The 20,934-nt window shown below is 40.9% G+C and overlaps 1 protein-coding gene across 2 annotated transcripts in view; it reads left to right on the top strand.

Annotated features, from left to right (window-relative positions):
• The first annotated feature begins 613 nt into the window (after nt 1–613).
• LOC120525082 (ephrin type-B receptor 4a-like) overlaps nt 614–20,934 on the top strand; it is a 65,163-nt gene continuing 44,842 nt past the window's right edge. For both annotated transcript variants that reach the window (XM_039747062.1, XM_039747063.1), the window contains exon 1: nt 614–1,487. In XM_039747062.1, the coding sequence (XP_039602996.1) occupies nt 1,424–1,487 (64 nt within the window). In that variant the 5' untranslated portion in view covers nt 614–1,423. The remainder of the gene's footprint in view (nt 1,488–20,934) is intronic.

Here is a 20,934-nt window from a genome sequence, read left to right on the forward strand (position 1 = left end):
GCGGGAGAAACACTGTGGTTAGTCGGGTGCTTGCTCTATCATTGCGTATGTATACTGATTTTTTAGAGCGTGCTGTTAAAAACAACTTAATAGTACTGCGATTTATATTTCTTATTCGGCTCTTGATTTTGACGGCATCAACAACTGCCGAAAACACATACGAGGAAACGCGCTGAAACGCAAAACACTCCATAAAAAAAGAATACCTGTAACTCAAAATACGCACAACAAAAAGCTTTTTGTAATATTGAGATGGTAGATATCTCCAAGGAAGCAATATTTAAAAAACACGACTAGCGCTAGGGGTTAAATACCATATCTATATAAATTTCTAATTGCCAACGTTTCCTCGATAGATAGATAGATAGATAGATAGATAGATAGATAGATAGATAGATAGATAGATAGATAGATAGATAGATAGATAGATAGATAGATAGATTCCAGCAGCGGTTGTTCCTCCGGACGAGTTGACACTGGTTCGTATTATTATACACGCCCTCCTTCAGAGTGGCAGATACATGGTCGAATGAGCGAGTTTCACTAGGCGTTGGGGCGGAGCCAAAACGCCTCACTTGACAAGCATTTGCTTTGCGGCTTAGTATCTGTTTGCTTTGCGCAAGGAAAGTTTGGTGTGTAACTTTTCGAAACCTTAAACCGAGTAAAAGCAGGAAATATAAACGTTTTCGTCTGAAGCTACCTATATTTCTTTGTTGGATATTTTTGCGAGGAGGAAGACACATCACGGAAACAAAGGAATACGAATTATTTTGTAGTTCTAATTTTGCATGCCGCAAAGCAACAACCGTTTCGTCGGTAAAGAGAGATGCTGCTGGAGACACCGATAGCGCTCTTAAAAGACTGAAATCTGAAGAGTTCCGGTACATTAACGACGGCATTTAAAAATCTTTAGTGATTTTTTTTGTTAACGTTGAAAGGAGCAAAACCTTCCGTGCTTGATGGTTCGCAGTTTGGACAAAGCTTGCAAAGCGTGGCTTTAAAGGAGGACGTTTGAAACTCGGTCCAGTCGTGTTTTTTTTCCCCACCAAGAATTCGGATACTGAAGACTGAAAACGAGGTGTCACGTCAAACAGTAGTGTGAAGGATAGCAAGTGGATAGGTCGCGGAGTGTGCCGCGATCACCCAGTCTCTGAAAGTCTCACACTGCAGTCTGACTACGGAGATTTAAACAAACTTTTTTTACTCGAAGAAGTAACATTTTACACGGCATATTACTGCAGCATCACTTTTAATTTTGTTGCCAAAACGGGATATTTAATCGTCGTGACTGAGCACATTATGACCCGAAATAAAAGCTGACAGATTGTCAAGTTTTTATTTAAAATTTTTATAAAGCTTTTGAGAATTTTTATATTTGGCACACTTGCAGGATTATATATTTTTATACTAACACTTCGTCGAAATGTTCCAAACCATGTACCTGTGGCTGTTTTTAGGCATCGCCCATGTATCGTTTGCCGTAGAAGGTAAGTAATGAGCATTAAAAACGACAAATGCTTGCAAAGGTACACAACTACACTTACTAGTCGGTGTTTAATTTTATGGATCGTTTACTCTTTTCCCTAGCTATATGTTTGTAATTTTGATTTTAAATTCAACGTATTAAGAGATCAGAAGGGTTTTATTTTTTCAGGGAATGCAATCTTTATTAATTCCTGAAAATACGGTGACCTTAACAATAGCTGTACTTCGACATTGTTGGTTGAATTCGCATGTTTCAGTTTAATTCATTTTGGACTAAAAAGGCTGTCCGTGCATTGTCAGTGCTACCACCCACCCCCCTCTCTCAAAATTCATTCTTTCTTCCTTTCTTTTTAGGCATTTGTGAGTGTGCAAGCTGACCACTTTCATTCTAGTGGCAGATTTCTTTAAACCGCTTTCAGGACGAAAGCGCAAAAGAGCAGAAGAAATTAACGCCGAGAAATGTAAATCTGCCTTCTAAAGAAACTCAAGGTTTTATTTGCGCTTTAGTTTACCCGACTGTTTCCCCTGCCAGCACTGAGAGGATCTTCCCAAAATCGGATTAAATGGAACCGATTTTATAATAAAGGGATTTGCATTTAAAATTCTCACTCCCCGGATTAGGGTGTTATCAGACGGATCGCACTATAAGCCCCGACCAGTGGGGGTATAAATGCCCCGCACACAGAAAAAGGGGGTTTTGAGCTCCCGGTTAGATCGGTACTTGAAATCCTCGTGAGTTTCTTCAGTTATTTGTTACTCTTTTTCCTTTGGTGTTAGGCGAACGTCGCGAGTTTGAAACGCGGTGAAGCGTGTGATGTTTTAATTGAATTCACATTCCCCTGGCCTTCTGCTTAAGGATCACGGAAGGGGGGGTGTATGGGCCATGAGCAGTGCTTGACCCCCACCATGGAGGGGAACATGCTGTGTTTCGATCATTCATTGCGCGATGGTTCAAGATAGCTTTCCGAAAATACGGGTGCCGACGTTTGAAGAATAAATAGGACTGAGGAAAAGTTAGCAGTGTTGCTACAGGGTCTTCCACTTATGAATATGTCACTAATAGAGTTCAAGTACGGGTACATTGTGATTTTAGGTTAATGAACATTTACCACTTACATTTTTAAAGATGCCTTTTGTAGCACCCTGCACCCTTTACCTTAAATTTTACCAAATATGGTTACATTTAAAAATAAACTTTGCCCTTGCAAGGGGAAGGTCGTGTGTTCGAATTTTTGAACCTTAGAATGTGACCGATTGTTATTTAAGAAATCGGAAGATCTCGACATTGATGCTGGATTCGGATTTCTTTCTTTGAGAAATGTGGCCGTTCTTAAATTCTCTGCTCGTGCTTCGGTTCGACACGTTTGTTTAAAAAGATGCAAGGGTGTCCAACTGTTGGGGGGGTCTTGTAGTGATGATGTTGGAAATAAAGAAAATGGACTCCAAAGCACAAAACAAGTCGCAATTCCTCGCTTCAGCTATAAAATTGGTGTATCGAATACCACCCAAGGTACCTTACGTGTACTGATGTACATAAATCAGTTACACGTATTGGCATTGTGGCGTATAGTGGTTAAGTCTTTAGACTTCAGATCTTGAGTTTATGGGTTCAAATCCCACTACTGGTACTGTGTGACCGTGGGCAAGTCGTTTAGTCTTCATGGAAAAAACAAAATACATGCAACAAAAATCTAATCAACGCTTTGAGAAGGACCTTGCAGTAGAGAATTCATCAGATGGTATGTACAAATAGACGTGGTCCGACAAATCCGCCAGCTCCAGCAAGCTTGCCGAGCTCGTCATCTTGAAAGCATTCCACATATTGACCAGCCTCAGCTTCAAACCTGCACGCTTGCGGTTTCACGTTTGTGGTATTATCATTTTGACCACATCTTATGTATTTATTGTGATCTATGATCCCACAGAGCGGAGGCTACTTGTTTTATATATGCGCACCCGGGGCAATGTGAGTCTTTATCGTTTAAGACCCTATAGCAAAAGCAAAACAAGTGCTCGCCTGTTATTTTGTTCATATCGTATGCTGTACATCACCTATTAATGTTTGAAGAATAGAAAGTCGAGCAATGCATTCAGCTAGGTAAACTTTTTTTTCTGAATTGATTTTAAGTCTGATTCCATTTCCAGCGAAGCTGCAGTTTGTGTCCAGCGCGCGACTGTCCGAAACTAATTGCTTCTGCTTTTATTTCCATAACTGCTGATCCAAGGTTCCTTTACCTGTCGATTGTAGAGATTATTGGTTCAGTGCTAATTGCTGTTTTTCTGCAGTCGATGTGGACATTACGTGGAACGAAAAGGAGCTAGAGGTCGAACTTATTAGCGCTTTAAGGAGAATGAAGCACGTCTCAATTTGCTGGCCAGCCGATTCGATTAGTTTTGTTTTCTGTGGATAAATAAAGCAAGTCTGACTTGGCTGCTGAGTTAATGGTGCACATGTCAAGCTTGTAATTGTTGGGAACCCTGGCGGTGAATCAATTCTGGGGAGGTGGGCTGCACAGCAAGGCGTGTGTCACTTTATATTACGCTTTTCAAATTGCATTGATTGTGCTGTGGAACAGGAAGTGGGAGAAAAATATCTTAACATTGAGCCGAGAAGCAGCAAAAATGCGGAATCGGCGTCTTTTCCGTGTATTGTGTGGATAACTTTTTTTTCACCATTGAGATTTTAATTCAAGGCAAAGATTCTTCAGCTCGCTTTGTTCGGCGCCAGGCTTGTTAATTCAGTGGAACTGTCGTTACACGTAGCTGACTAAACCAACCGGTGGTAGCGAGGGGAATGCGCGTCTTTTATTGTGAGGTGCGCGGCCAGGCGCTTTCGGCCATCTCGAGACTTGCGTTAATTGGCACGTTCCACTTTGCTCCGCAATTAAACCTCGGCGTTAATAACTACTCGTTCATTATGGGGGAAGCCTATCATTTTACTCGGCTTAGTCTCTGGTTGTTTGGATCTTCCAAAGTTGGAAATAGAAATGTTTTTGTCTTCATGCAGTGAGGGTGTATAATAAAGGCGCTCCGAAAACCCAAATATCCTCGTTGTTTCTTGAGACTTTCTTCAAGTCAGTAATGTCAGGCGGACATTGTGTGGAATGCCTAATCCATCCCAGGTTTTGAAACTCGTATCTTGGCTATAGAGTTGTGCTTTCTAGTGACTATTACCAACACTCTTGTGCGTGGCTATAATAAACGGCTCCCGTGGTCCAAAGTTTTAGCACCAATATGTTAATGACGGGCTTTTGGTCAATTTAGTGCCTCCTCCAAACACTTTTTCAGCACCTTTTAAAGTCTTTGAACTTTCCTCCTTTCCAAGGGTTGATATCGCAGACTTTTAAAATGAAGTAAGGTTCCATCCTCCCGTACACTTTCTAGTTCAATTTATTTTACTTGTCTCTTCCAGATGGAGCAAACCCTTAATTCCCACTTCGTAAATGTCTGTCCTTTTAAGAAAGTCAATCCACATCATCAGAACCAGTGGACACAATGGAAATTGTTTTCGATGTGTTATTTTTAGAAATGAAGTTTTACTTGTATTGACTCATATCCTAAGTTCCAATTAGAATGTGGATGTGTGTAAACTGCACACCCCTTTTGTCTTTACTCCCAGTGCTCTGAACTGGGTTGAGTGGGTTTAGTAATCGGTGTGTGTGCAGTTCTAAGGGTACAGACTGCCAAGTGCCAGAGATGCAGTCTGTCTCTGTTTTGGCTCCTGCTTTGAATCCCATGCAGCCTTCTGTGAAGTTCTTGTTATAAATCCCACCAATGTTTTTGATATACTTGTATCATAAAATAATTTATGTGATGGCCTGCTTGCACCGAGCTTCAGCTCTCTGTAGCCATTTTCTGAATAAAACTGGTTCAGGGTTTGGATGGATATACTGGTTAATAATCTGCTGTGAGCTGGTCAACTGTGACGGGCACCTCATAATTATTTGGCTTTAATTTATGGGAAGGGGCCAACGCGTCCCATTTGTTTTATATACATATTGTACATGGCTGATGTCCCCTGCCAGTCACATGCAAGGTAGACAAGGCTCTGTCTATCTGGCTACTCCAGCTGTCAGCAACTCCGAAAAGGACTAAATTGGATGGAAAAAAACTTCTAATGGTTTCCTAACGGGACTTGACTGGGGTTGTGTGGTTCCCCGTAGACTCCTTGCTTGGCAGTGAACAATGTAATTTCAAAGTTCTTAATTTGTGGACAACACAGAAATCTTTAATGTCTAGTAGGCGACCTGCAAGGACAAAACAGATTAAGAAAACCTGAACCCAGTTTGTGTTATCGTATACAGTAAGAGTCCTTTTAAAATCAGAAAACCACTGGCGTTTCACAAATCTTATCTGTTTATAGAACTTCTTATGGATCTAAATAGTTGATTTTTTTTTTCTTTCTTTCTGGAACCTTCATCTGCACCCAAAAACAGTTCATGTATGTTGTCACCATGAAGAGCCACTTTGGAACTCTTTTTTAAAGTGTTTGTCTGTGTACATATTTAAAATGTAATGCACAGAGGAAGAGGAGAAGTTGTATAACGTTTAACTGAGCCCTCACAGATGACTGAACCCCTATGCCCTTTAATACCACTTTCATTTATTTAAAATCCACACTTTGTGAATTTTAACACAGTTATGTTAGATTTATGGGGTGCTGAATGTTCATTTCCATTTTTTAGCACTGTTATCATATTAAGGTATTTGTGTGTGTGTGTTTTAGGTGTGTGCTGTTTTTGTTTTTAAGACGAGGGTGTGTTCACTGGGCTTTATCTTCACCTAAATTAAGGATTATTGAAGATGCACTCCTAAAGCGCCGTCAATGAATGGTTTCAAAAAGACTTTTGAGGGGCGTGGAAATTGACTTTGCAATGAAAAGAAGCTGTGTTTGCATACAATAAGCAAGCTTTTGCAGGAATCCATTACATTAAAATCCTCCTTAATACTGACAATTGCCTGCCCACTTTAGTTAACTACAAAGGTTTAAAGTGGCCCACAAAGTGTAACATTTTACATGCTATTGCTCATTTCCTTCAAGGAGGAGTAGAAGAAGTTTCTCTAATTGCTCTGTAAAAACACTTTGTCATTGAGCTTACTTTGAGGGTTGTTAAATTAGAGAGGACTTGATCTGATAAATTTTAAAGACATCCTTAATCTTTATGGCAATTTGCATTTAGTAAAAGAAATGTGCCCAGAGCTGATCTGTCCTTTCAGTTTAGACTGCATGTCCAGAAACGGCCAAGCTAGGTGGAGGTTTGCTACATATTTGTATGTAGGTGGCTCCACACGGCTCCTTGAAGAATACTTATGGCTGAGGTCTAAGCAGTGTGGACTGGGCCAAAGCCTACGGATTTGTCGTGGTGCTGCCAAGAATAAATTATAATAGAATGGAAACTGAATGGTCGAGCACAACCTTCCTCAACTTTTTTTAAACAACGAGTATTTGGAAAATATTATTACTTTCAATGTGTCTTATTACAGACCCGTACCTGTCAGCTCTAATATCTTACATATGTTGGCCATAGGACTAGATTACACTGTGCTGTACTGTGCAGAGAAAAGAGTGTCTGAGCAAGAAGACAGATGGATGTTAACTTTAAACATTCTTGGATATTGTGGTTGCGTATGTATGTTGGCAGGCGGTATGGTGTAGTGGGGTAATGGACAGCCTTGGAGTAACTCTGTGACCTTGAGTGAGTCAATTAACTTTTCTGTGCTCCAAATGGCGACAAAAAAAAAATGTTTGGAAGAATGTTAGAGTGTGAATAAAATGTATGTAATGTATATACATGTGTGTGTAAAATATCCCGTCTGTTTATATATGGCAATATAAATGTATACGAAGGTTAATGGTTGTTTCCACACTGAAAAGGAAAGAAGGTTAAAGACGCTGTACAGCCATCATCAGGTGTGGATATAAATGTATAGTCTGATATTATATACTTGTGTTAATCCATGGGTAACACAATTTATAACAGAAGTTTTTCCTTTTCTTACCTTTTTTTCTGGTTACTCTGATCTTGCTTACTCTAAAGACATTGACAGCTGATTAATAACTATGTGTAACTTGACTTGTGTGGCAAAGTGTGTCCCGAATGTATCTTGCAATGGGATGACGCACCAAACCAAGGTTTGCTTTTCCGGCTTTCATCTTAGGGAAGACTTGAGCTTCTCATTACACTATAATGGACTGAAGTGAGTGCATAAAATGTTTGAATACATGTCTCTCAAATTTTACTCTTGCATTCTCAAAGTTGTGCTGCTTAGGTTAATCAGTCCGAGTGCAGTTGCAGATTTGTGGGACTTTAAATGGACTGCTCACCTGTCCAATAGTGAGCTGCTTTTAATAAGCTCCAGCTCTCTATGACCCCCCATTTTATTTTATATATAAGCATGTTATAATATCTACACACAATCACTTTTATTTATATGTGTACACATTGTGGCTATAGAGAGCTATATACACACTGTAAATACACTCAGACATTTTACACACCTAAATATATGTACAGTGTGTAAAATTACTGTGTGTGTGTGTGTATATATATATATATATATATATATATATATATATATATATATATATATATATATATATATATATAAAATAAATAATATACTCGTGTGTATATATAATGTAAATAAATAAATAAAAATGTGTGTAATCTGAACTGATGAGCACTAAACACGTTTTTTATATTCACTTTTAAAAACAACAAAAAAAGACATCCTTGATGTTTTGGGTTTATATACTTTGCTAACAGCCAAATTGTGCCAGTATCTTACCACTTGTCCTTAAGAGCTGCCCTGTCCCCAATTTGTCTACAAGATGTTGTTTATAGTGTGTCAATTGCATGCATTAATTGCAGAGCTGCCAAAGTTTGTCTGATGCTCCTTCACCTTATCAGTATTCTTGCCAGCCACGAGATTTCCTGTTTTTTGTCTTTGTATATTTTAGCCTGCTTGATGATCACTCCATGTATATGGCTGGAGTTCAAACGACGTCTCTTTTGTTGAGAGTTATCAGTGTCCAGTGCAATCTTGATCAGACTCCATTGCATATAGGAACAAGGGGCTCTGGAGAAGGACGTTGCTGTTTCTTATAGTATGTGTATTTAGCTGAAATTGCTACTGCCGTAAAAGTATTTTTTCGATTTGGTTAAGTGTCTTTCTCTCTCTCTCCCTCAGTATAGAGCAGAGCATTTGTGTAAAATCCGAGGTTAAATTGAACTGTGGAAGTTTTTGGGGTTTCTATACGCGATAGCAGTTGCAGATTTGACTTTGGTGGTGATGCTGTGCCTTCGCCTGTAGAAGGAGATAATCGACTTTCACCTGATTTTTCCAATATAATGCATATATGTAGCGTGTTCGTTCGCTCACCCACATTTGCGCGTGCGCTTTATGCGGTGACCTATGTAGATCGGTGGAAGTCATAACCATTAGTAACATTATACCGCAGCTTTGCCATTACGTTACCCTGGCTGCGCCTTGATTTATTACAGAAGGAGGAGAAATTACAGGGAACGCTATATATTTTTTTTATGTTCACTCGACTGTGATGTAAAAAGCGAATGGAATTTTTAATGGTAGTTGGCACGCAAGCTCTCTGCTCTTTCAGGTTTTTATTAGTTTTTCATCCAGTCTTTGTTCTGTAAACGCAAGAAAGAAATTCATTTAGCCTTCTTGCTGGGAAGTTGGAGTTGCGGGCTTTATCGACTACAGGTGGTGCCTTCTGAGCGTGCGCTGAGTGAAGTGACCTGTGTTGACCGTTTGCTCGAGGCATGTCACCGAAGACGGGTTTTTGAAGATCCCATCTCCTATAAGTTCACTGAGTATCAAATATAGGAATAAGAAGCTAGTCCAAATAAGCGATTGTTGAAGATTTGTTTTAAAACGCCCTGCCGCATCCGGCCCACCCCTATGGACCCACGTGTTGGATTCATTGGTAATTTTTTTAAATGAGTAGCTGGTGTCTCTAAGGTACTTAAAGGTGGACTCCTGCCACGAATAGGCGGTACGCACCCACAACACTGATTTAAAGGAAGGACCTGACCCTGGCCGAAACTGCTTCTGGGATATAGGCTCCCCCCTAGACCCCAATGTTCTAGAGTGTTGATGAGTATGAGCGCCTTCCATTACTTTCATTGATTCAAATAAACTAAGACGGTCTGATACACACATACCGGACTTTGTGCAGATGTCGTTAATATGCCCAGCGAACCATAAGCCGAAACCCCGAATAGTCAGTTACCCAAGTGTGTTCTGAAATCCGTTGATTTGGTAGAAGACAGCGAAAATGTGGAGTAGGAAGCCGTCCTGGTCGGGATGTCGGTTCGCCAAGGGGCATTCTTAAAGGATAAGTCTTGTTTTATATATAAAGTAAAATTTGAGTACACCGAGCAAACAAACTTAACATAGAACGCTACCCATTGCGAACTGAATGAGGATTTAAGCAGGCGACGTTTCCCCGCAGCGCCTCTATACAGGTCCAATTGCGCGAACAAGTAATCTTCATTTTATATTAGAGAAACAGGCAGCCCAATCTCCGGTCACTTGGCAAAGCACACACGATCACACAGCAAACTAACAGGAGATAACCAAGCGGAATACAAGACAAATAACCCAAATAAAAGTATTAGGGGGTCCGTCTTTAATTCCGTGTAGGAGTTTTGTCAGAGGGAAAGTGAAGTTTGCATTTCTTCTTTAATGTGCTAGATAAGCCTTGAAGGAAAGGCTGATTGCCTGATTAGTATTTCCAGCCAAACAGTTTCCGATCGATGAGCGCAGCCTGTCGCACAGCAGTCGCGAATGAATGTGTTCGATCGGGCTGGCAGTCAAAGCGCGCTGCCAGCTCCTCGAGATTGCGGCTCTTGATTGCTGCGCAGCCCGCCGGCTTAATAGGCATAAACGGACATTGGCGTGGACTGGCGGCAGATGGAACACACCGATCTTCGGAGGTTAACACATTTTTGGGAAAAAAAAGAAGAAAAAAAGCACCTTGGCGTAGCCCGCCTAAGTAATCGACCCGAGTCTGCGAGGCGTCTTTATTTTCGGGTTTGATTCAAACCTGAGCCACTTCGGCTTTGCCTTTAGTTGCTTATCCTGGAGCGAATGTTTCTCAGCTTTATCTGTCTGGCTTTGCGCTTCTCTCCTCCTCCAATTTGTTTGTGCCAGTTTCTTCTATCGCTCGTGCCTTTATCTCAGTTTGTATAAACGGTACACATGGCTTTTTATTTTCAGATATTTACTTTTTATAGTTTTCAACTGGAAAAACTGGCTGTGAATTCCACAAAGTGTTTTTAATTGGTAGAGGGGAATGCATTGGTTATGTAACGCACTACTCAACTCTTTAAAAATAAAGTTGCCAAAGTGGGTCTTCAAAGTGATGTCATAGGGGAACCATTTAGATTACTGACCACATGAAGGATCTAAAGAGGCCTTTTTATTTTGGTCTTTAACAAATTCCATCAATAACCATGAATAGGCAGATGATAATAGATTTGAGAAATGCAAGATCAGGTAATAAACTTGTGAAAACCCCTTTCCAGAATTAAAGGGTCTTTCTCAAAGAAAAAGGTCTACGTTGAACAGCACAACCCAGTAAAGTGCCATTTTAGATCTAGTAGTTTTTAAAGGGTGAAACCAGAGTTCCCTCTGTCCCAGTCTATGCTGAGTCGCTGATATATACCAAAGCCCCACTGTGTCCTTACAAATAAGAGATACAGAGTGACGTGCTGTTTTTAGTGCCAGCACAATTTGCCATGTCTAATGGAAGAAAGGAGGATGTGTATCAAAAGTTGGTATGGCCACACAGTTAAAAATAAAGGTTCCAAAGTAGTTCTTCAAATCAGAATCTGATTTTTTTTTTTAACTTAAGTATTGTCCGCAAACAATTTATTCAAAGTTAAAGTAACTCAAATTAGATACATGAAGTGAAGACTCCCAACAGTTAATTTGTCTGGGTGCAGTAGCACAGGCCAAGTCAGGTTTTCTTGATCTGTTGTATCATGCAAGGTAGCCTGCTATGTATTAAAGATTTGTTTTGTCCCCATATTTTGAAGCTTTTCAATGCCTATAGGCAGACTGAAATTGTTATTTGTCAAGTAATGGTTCTATGAAATGCCATACAACCAAGAGACGTTATTTTGAAGATCACAGATATGGATATTTACTGCGCTGTTATTTTATACGGTGGCTTTACCAGCAAGGCGCATGCCATTTTATGGGTCAGAAAGCACTTGAACAAGAGTCCATAAGTTAAAGTACAGGGCACATCAGAGGTTGGACTAGTGGGGACAACTTTAGAACTAAAGAAAATGAGTAGGAGGATATAAAAATGCATAGAGAGAGGCAGGATGATCAGTAAAAACTAAAATGAGCTGAATACGCTGGAGCTGGCATTAGTGTTTTATAAAAGGTTCAGATGTTAAAGAAGTAATTCCAGTAAAAGCAGATCGAAATGTATGGAAAAAATGAAACATTTGAAAATGATCAAAATGGCATTGTGATTGTCCCATTCTGCACTCTGCAAATGCTGGTTCATCCAGTCTGATAGGGAACGGAGACTTAAAGAAGAACGGTCAAGTTACTGATGCTTTACACAGCCAATATGAAATGTTGCACATCTTTTTTTTTTTTCCCCCCCCTCAGGTTTAAAGCCATTTTTAGCAATGCTAAGAGACTATATAAATATACACGGATTTATTTGTCCATTCATCCATTGTTGAACCTGTGCTTAGAGTGCTAAACCTGCTGAAATAGTTGAGAATTGTAACTTATCTGGCACCGGAAGTTGGGCGCAAATCCTGGATTGGCACATTGCCCCATGTGAAAGGTGCTATATAAATCAGGCAGGCAGTGTGGGGTAGTGGTTAAGGCTATGGACTTCAAATCCTGAGGCTGAGAGTTCAAATCCCACTGCTGACACTGTGTGAGCTGGAGCAAGTCACTACAGATGGCAATTGGAAAAACAGACGAAATACAGCCAATTGTGTCTCAGATGTTGTAAGCTGCCTTAGGTAAAGGCGTCAGCCAAATAATAAAAGATAACAAGAATGCGTTATTATTAAATTGTAAAGACAAAATGTAAGAATAAGCAGCCTGCCTAATTAGAACTAAGCAGCCCAGTCTAATTGTGTTTGCTGTCTAGGCCTTATTACAGTAATAGTTGTTTTAGTAAGAGTGCACTCCTAAAAATCCTGGTTCTAATGGCACTTTTTACAGCAACGTGTTTGCTTAGAAGACTCCTTTGCGCTCTGAAAAGGTTCCCAATATGTGGACGCAACAGAAATCTTTGTCTAGCAGGCTACCTGGCAGGATGCAACAGATCAAGAAATCCTGAACTCGGCCTGGCTTACTGTTTGCCGTGAGGGTCCTTTGAAAATGAGGGACCGGCTGGGCATCTCACAAATCTGTTACCAACTATTTATGAAACGTGTTACAAATTAAAATAAATTAAAGTTCTTTCTGGAGCCTTCAAGTTGACGGTTCTTTTTGAAACCATACATGTCCCTTACCCCGACCCCGGCATCGCTCTGATGAACCACTTTGACGTCTTTATTGTATTTTTTAAGAGTGTATTGTGTCAGCAGTGAAATTCTTACTTGAAAGTCTGGGCAGCGTGATGCCATACTGGGTGGGTTTATTTGTGTGTGTTTTTAATTTACTGGTTTTTAGGAGAGTTCATCTGCATCAGGAGCTTCACATTGGCTGCCCCTCTTTCTTCTCCAATTCCTCCTCTGTCTCAAATTAAATCTTTCTCTCCTTTGCTAAGGATAAGCAGTTCAATTAGAAGTCCATTCACACAGCAGCGCGGATCAAGAAAATTGCGGTTTTTTTTTTTAGTCCGCAACCTTAAAAGAATCTGAGTTCATTAAAAAAGTAAAGCTCAAGGATGGCGGGTTTGTTTATTTTTTACTTCTTTTCTCGCAGTTGATTAGCTGCCGTCCTATTTAAAAAGCGGCCCTGTTTAAAACCCCCTTGGCGATTGTTCTGCAGACCAGACTGGCCCGCTTCAAGAGAGGTGTTACTTCCTTTTCCATCGCAGGCACTGGAGGGGCACTTGTCTTGTAAATAGTGGGAGTCATTAGCATAACATTTGGCACCATTTGTTGGCAGTCAAGCGCCTGTTTTCAGCCCGTTGTTGGATCATTAAGAGGGGCTAAGGGAGGCACAAGGTGCGTGTGTGCGTGCGTCCCCAGCCCCCTCTGCTCTTTCAATGGATTTTTGTCTGTGCCAGAACCCTCCCCCCGGCCACCAAGCACCATCTTTAAGGATGGTCTTTTCAGAGCCGTGAATTAATTTGTGAAGTCCTTATAATGAACTCCTTAAGAAATTAAAAAAGGGAAAAGTTGGTCAAAATGTGGCAAAAACTTTTGAGTTCAAAGTAATTTAAAAAATCCGTGAGCAGCTTTCTTTTAGGCGGTTTTACATCCAAGCACCTCTCAGAAAATTCAAATAGTTTATCCAGAAGTTCATGGAGTGGTGGAGTGCTTTGTCCTACAGCAGTTGGGAGGAATCCCCCGTCCTTCTAACTAACTGCTGCTGCTGCTGTGCCAGCAAGTCAGCCATTAAAGATGCCAGCCGGAGGTCGAGAGGATCTCAAACGTCCGTGGCTGCTGTGCTGTGCTGTGCTGCAAAGCCAGCAGCTAAAAGGTGATGTGGCTTAGTGCTAAGGCAGTGGACGCCTGACTTTAAGGCTGACACTTCAAACTCTTCTCGGCAATACAGTACAACTTTTAACGTGAACAAGCTGGAGGAGTATATGAGCTTAAAAACAGCTTATAGAATGAGCACCCGGGTGTCACCGTTCACTGGCAATTTCCTGCCTTGCACCCAGTGCTGCTGGGATTGGCTCTGCCTCCCAAGACCCTGAAGTGAATTGAGTATATTGTAAGCGTATATGATGTGCTGTACTTCTCAACTTGGAAGGTGTATTGAGATAGCACTCCGTGTTAATTTGTAATTCTGTTAAAAGGCTGTACAGCATAATTATACTGAAAGGCACTGTATAAATTAGTTTGTTTTATTGGGACTAATTTTATTTTTTTTTTTAAACCAAGTCATGATTGTTCATGGAGTCATTTTGAAGATGAACATAATCCCCCAGTACTGTATAAGATCACTTATGTTAACATCAGCAGAATATTTTATATAGTGTCTTTTTATGAAGCAAGGTTAAAAGATGACAAATTCACCCATCTGTCCATGCATCCACTTTTTACTCCACAGTTAGGGTGGCTGGAGCCTTTCCCAGCATTTAATTCAAGGCTGGACCAAACTCTGGATGGCACACCTGTCCACGGTGGTTTAACATTAACATCCATGCATTTTCTGAACTGTTTGTGTCTTTTCTGGCAGAAGTGGGTGCCTGACCACCACAGTTCAGAACACATCCATCTGTTTTCTAACCTGCTTCTGTCTATAAGAAGGTACTGTATAGCCAGGCCTAAATAGGACAGTTAAACCAGCATGCACATGTTTGGGATGAAACTGGAGCATGGGTAGTGGCTGGACTGGGATTTGAACTCCGTAGCTCTGGAGCTGTAAGGCTATAGTGCTAATTTGAAGACATGGACCATTCAAGTAGAGCTTACAACGTTGTTCTAAGAAGAGCCTGGACCATCCATTAAGCCAGTAGATTGTGTGCCATTGACTTGTGCAGCCTGCTGTAATGCAGTTCTTGGCTGTTTAAGCCTCGGGGTGTCGTCTCTTTGATGGTCACACCCAAGAACATTCAGGCTTGTGAAACCTACTTGATTTGATTAGCCGGGCAGTGCCACCCTGCACTTTTTTTTAAATAATCAATCCCTTTTAGAAGTAATATTTATTTGCATGCCCTCTGAAACAGATCCCATGCAGTTGCCCCAGCTGTCAGTCCTCTGTATGAATCTGCTTAGTCTGTCCACTCCGTGCTGCCCAGACATACTTTTTCTGACTTTGCTTTTGAACCTTTCACAACAGCGGAGAATCGGACAGCAAGTGCCTTGAGGATTGTGATTTGGCTGCACTTTGATTCTTCACTGACTTTGTACATTTATAGGTAGAACATGCACACTCCATACAGATACAGCCCAAGCCCATCTCCTGGAGCACCGTTTCATTATATGTAAAATGGTGCATGTGTAACAAACAATGTAATGTGGGGTGAAGTGCCAATCCTAGCAGCACTGGACACAAGGCAGGAACAATGAACCCGCTGAGGTGAACACTCCTATAAAGTGTCTAGCAAGCTGAACTCCAAGTATTCATGTTACTTTGAAGTTCTCAGCCCTTCAAAAGCAATCCAGGGTCGTCCTTCTCTTTTTGTCCCATTTAGTCCAATTCAGGATTACTTGGGGGCTGAATTTTGGGCTGGCATCTTCACAAATAAAACAGACCCCCAGCCTGAATGCAGGTGAATGTGGTGAACCTCTAATATGGAACCAATGTTAGTAGCCAGTTGTGCAGTTGTTAGCCCTACTGCCTTGCAGTTCCGCCATCCTGGGTTCAAGTTTGGCGCTCTGTTATTGACTATTTGGGATCTGCTCATTCTGCCAGTGTCTGCATGAGTATTCTTCTCACATCTCCAGTAATGTGTTGGTTAGGTTAACAGGTTATTCCAAATTGGCACCAGTGTGATTATGAGATTGCAATGAACTGGTGCCTTTTACAGGGCTGTTTTTTGCCCCCCATGACCTTCAGCTGGATTAAATAGAAGTGAGGATATAATTTATAGTCGTCAATGGAAACTAATGGACACTGGCAGAACATGCACACTGGGATGGATTTTAAATGCATTATCTTGGTGAGGTGCTACCATACTATCTAGCGCTAATTCAGCTTGCTTTGTATTTTGTATAGTACCTTTGAAAGAAGTGCCATAAAAACAGAAGTTAAATGTGCATTAAAATTGGTATGTATGTGTGTTTATATACAGTTTATGCATATATATGTGTGTATATATGCATGTGTACATATGTGTTTATATATATATATATATATATATATATATATATATATATATATATATATATATATATACATACACACACACACACACACACACACACACACACACACACACACACACACACACACGCAGAGTATATATGCAGTATATGAGTGTAGTAAAGGACAAGAGGAACAAATGTTCATGTGTTGGGGGCATTTCCTCCGTTCCTCTCATTCTGGAGTGCAATCATTTGCCTCACAAGAGCCATTCAGGTGAACCCTAAGTACACGTGTGTGACTCCGTTAGCTTTCACTGAGTCTGTCATGTAGTTTGTCCTTAGTTCTGAAAAGCCGTCCAGGGATGTTGGCTAACCCCACCCATGGTGCACAGAGCTGACCCTGCCGCTTCCAGTCAGACACACACACCATATAAGCAAACGGCTCACAAAATGTGGGGTCTTACTAGAATTTCATAGAAGACAGAGCTCCTGTGTGAATTCAGCCTGACTCCTAACAGGGACTTTGATCTTTTGCCAGATTACTTTTTTTTTTTTTTTTTTTTGTACAGCCACACACTTAATTTTATTTTATTTTTTTTATTGTTGTTTTTATTAAATTTTTTTACTTTCAATGGGGTTGCCCATCTTGTGCCCCAACACTCTTTGGTAACTCTTTGTGGTCTGCCTGTCCCACCAGTAGTCTGTGTGTGTGTGTGTGTGTGTGTGTATGTGTGTATGTATGTATATAAATATATATATGTGTGTGTGTGTATAAAATGTGTATATGTATGTATTGTGTATGTGTGTGTACAGTGCATTTAGAAAGTATGAAGACACCTAAAATACACTTTTTGAATGCACTGTATTTTCAGTATGTATATGTATACAGTGTATATACTGTATTTATGTACTTTTATGAATTTTATGTATTTATGAATGTTTTATAAAGGACCTGTGGTAGCTCTGCCATTGGAATGTATTCACTATACAAAGGCATTATATAAAATAAAAGCCGTTTGCCAACAAAACTTTGTGCCAGGTCTATAGTGCCTTTCCAAGCTCTTAAAACCCAAAAGTGTCCTTTTACTTGGGTTGTTAGGTTTTGGAAGTGACGAGGAGAGGAGCTTTTTGCTATATTGAAGCACTTCAGTTTGCAGAGGGCCGGTGGGCGTGGGGTGGTTGGCCCACATTTTACAAATATTCTTACTAAACTCTTTATTATAACAAAAGTCTCATTTTCTTTTTTCCCTTTCTAGTTTGTTTTGCCTTGTTTGCTGGTTGAGTGCCAGCCATTTCAAAGCATTCCCTCTCCTTTTCTATTACTGTATTCTTTGCTGTAATTTCTAGCCGATGTCTGATTTGACGAAATCAACTCCTTTTGTAGTGCTGCCGCTTCTGTCTGTGTGTGTAATTATCAGGTCAAATGAAGTTTAAAACGCCTTTCTTTGCTGTGCTTTGGTCTTTCATCGCCTAATTGTGCTTCTGCACGCCACATTGGCTCAGGTACCGCGCTGACTGGCCTGCACTTTTTGGTGTCTGCCACTGCCAGGTGATTAGCCTCAATCACTGACCAGACATGTGCGGTGAGTGCCAGTGGGGTTGATCAGTGCCCATGCGACCGCTGCTTCTTTGTACCACTGCCCACTTCAGCTCCTCACTTTGCCCATCTTTCATGTATTAATGACCCGCCTCCCCTATAAAAATCTGTTGCCTCTACTCACTGTAGGTACAAAGGGCAGCACACTACATTTACGCCACTCATTTCCCCCTTTCTGCTACTTGATGCCAGCTGTCCATCTGTCCTGTGCTGCCCACTGTTCACTCCACTCATTCCACCCTTCTGCTACTTAATGCCAGCTTTCCATCTGGGACTTTTACCCAGGTACCCTCCACCCACCATTACAGCCTTCCTGCTCGCCTTCTAGCGCTGGCCTATTAGTTTCTGCCGATTTACTTCTTTAAGGTTGCAGCCGCGTGCGCCAACTGGAGATCCGTGTCTAAATCGGGCCCATTGTCTCCGAGTCACCCTTGCCCTCACCGCCAGACACTCTCCATCTGGTTCTGACTTTCTTTCAGATTTTTTTTTTTTCCTCCTCTGGCTCACATGCCAATTTTTTTTTTTTTATGATACAGCTCCCATCCTGTTGCAGCCTGTTCCTTTGTATTCAAATTCCTCATTTTCTCTGGGCGGCCGTCTCTGTAAACATTCTTTGCAGGGAAATCTCCTTTCTTTCAAGCCAATGTCGGTAATGTCTCCGACTTGAGATTGCTCAGGCTTTTGTTTTCACATGCGGCTTCAGCACAGATTTTATTGTAGGGTGTGCCATATGCACCATCTCAACTCATTTGTAAATCGGTTCAATTTCTATGCTTGATTAAAGTAGAGTCTGGAAGAAAGAATATATTTCTGAGCTGTCCATCCATCTGGTCATCCAGTTCCTAAGCTGTTTGTCCAGTTTATTTTCATGGTGGTGTCTGGAGGCTATCGCAACATTACTGACCACACCAGAGCAGCCAACCTTGGATGGGGCACTAGTGTAACGGGGCACACTCACTCGTATAGGGCCCACTCTAAATCAGCCAATCTTAAGTCCATAGAGTGCCTTTCTAAGGGTGAGCCATCACAGTGTGCTAGCTTGATAATAATAATAATAATACATTTTATTTATATATAGCACTTTTCCCATGCTCAAGGCGCTTATTTAAACAGCAGGGTATATTTGACATTGGATGTAGATATTTTCTACATGGAACACTAAACAGATAAATACAGGATATGCAAAGCAGGGTACACTCGCCAATACAGAGCCAGCGAAGAGTGGCAAAGTCTAAATGAACCAATTTTCATTTTATACAGTGCCTTTAAAATGGTGGGCCATTACAGAGTGCCAGTCTATCACAGAGTACATTGCACAGTCACTCATTCAGGGCCAATTAAGAGTGACCAATCCTAAATTAATTAACCTTTACTTTGTATAGTGCCTTTCAAAGGGAAGACCATCACAGTGTGCCAGTCTTGCATAAGATACATTCACAAACTCACTCATCCAGGGCCAATTAAGAGTGACTGATTAAACAATCATTATTTTACAAAAGCATTCCAAAGGGAGACCATCTCAGTGTGCCAGTCCAATATAAGGGCACATTTGTACATTCACACTTACTTATTATATACAGGACTAGTTCAAATTTAAGTTGATCTTTGCCGTATATAGTCTAAAGCTGTGCCCACTGTTTTAGGGCCAATTTAGAGTGTGTAAATGTGTTCTTTGTATGGTACCTTGCAGAAAGCGGATTATCATAGGGTTACAGTCTAAATGAGCACATCCAGACTTGTACACAGCCATTTTAAGCCATCTAATTAAAGTCTAAATCGGTCAACCTTTAGTTTATGTAGCACCTTTCAAAGAGTACATCATTAAAAGGTGCTACAAAGCAGAAGAGCACACTTATCCACACAGAGCCAATTCCAAATCCTCTTTCAAAGAACACACACCATCACAGGGTGCCAGTCTAACACAGGGCACACTTCCACTTCCAAACTCAGACACTGTCGATTTAGAATGACCAAAGAAATAACAGCTCATTCACTTTTTCTTAATACTTTTAAAGTGGCCACATCAAAGTTAATCAATCTGTATTTTGTATAGCTCCTTAAAATGGAACACTACCCCAAAGTGCCAGTCTAATGAAGGGCACCGTTGCTTATGCAGAACCCTTTTAGAGTGTCTAGTTCAATTCTAAACAAGCCTACCTCTATGACAGTGCCTGTCATAGAACTCACCATCACAACATAATTACAAAGAAACAATGTCAGAAATTGCTTTTCTGGTGACACAACAATCCCATTTAATTCTTTGGAATGAAAAAGAAATGTTGATCTTTCACTGGATTCCGTGGGCTGCGGTCCTTTTCACAATAATGCTTCCATCCAGTTTCTGCCCCCCATTTGTTGGCTGCGTCAGGGCAGGCACACTCAAGGCGCCTCCAATCTCTGAGTCTGGGGACTGACTTGGGACTCGAACCCGGGTCCTTAGAGCTGTGAGGCGGAAACACAAACCACTGTGCCACATTTGACCAGAATCCAGCTAAATACCTTTTTTTTTTTTTTTATTAAAGCGAATCTATATTTTATATAATGTCTTTCACAGTGAAGATCATTGCTGCCTAGTTGTATGTAGTGCCTTGTACCAGCCTGAATGCGTTTCACCATAAGAATGGAGACCCGGCTTCAGTTCTTATAGATTGTGCATGACTCATCTAACACTTGATTTATCACCGTTATTATTGTTTAAATGGAGCATGCCAAGTGTGAGGTGCTGATGTTTGTTCCGTTTATGTACGTTATTGGCATGCTTTATTCGTGCTGTTTACATAACGCTCCAACTCCGTTCATACACTTGGCCTTCAGGTAAGCAGGTGCTGGGCTGGTGATGCCATGCCGCCTGGGGTGATTGATTGAACCTTAGCAGACTTGCCAGGAATCTTTCCCAGTAACATTGCTACAATTTTGTTA

Source organism: Polypterus senegalus, chromosome 3, assembly GCF_016835505.1.
Source record: "Polypterus senegalus isolate Bchr_013 chromosome 3, ASM1683550v1, whole genome shotgun sequence".
Taxonomy (NCBI): domain Eukaryota; kingdom Metazoa; phylum Chordata; class Cladistia; order Polypteriformes; family Polypteridae; genus Polypterus; species Polypterus senegalus.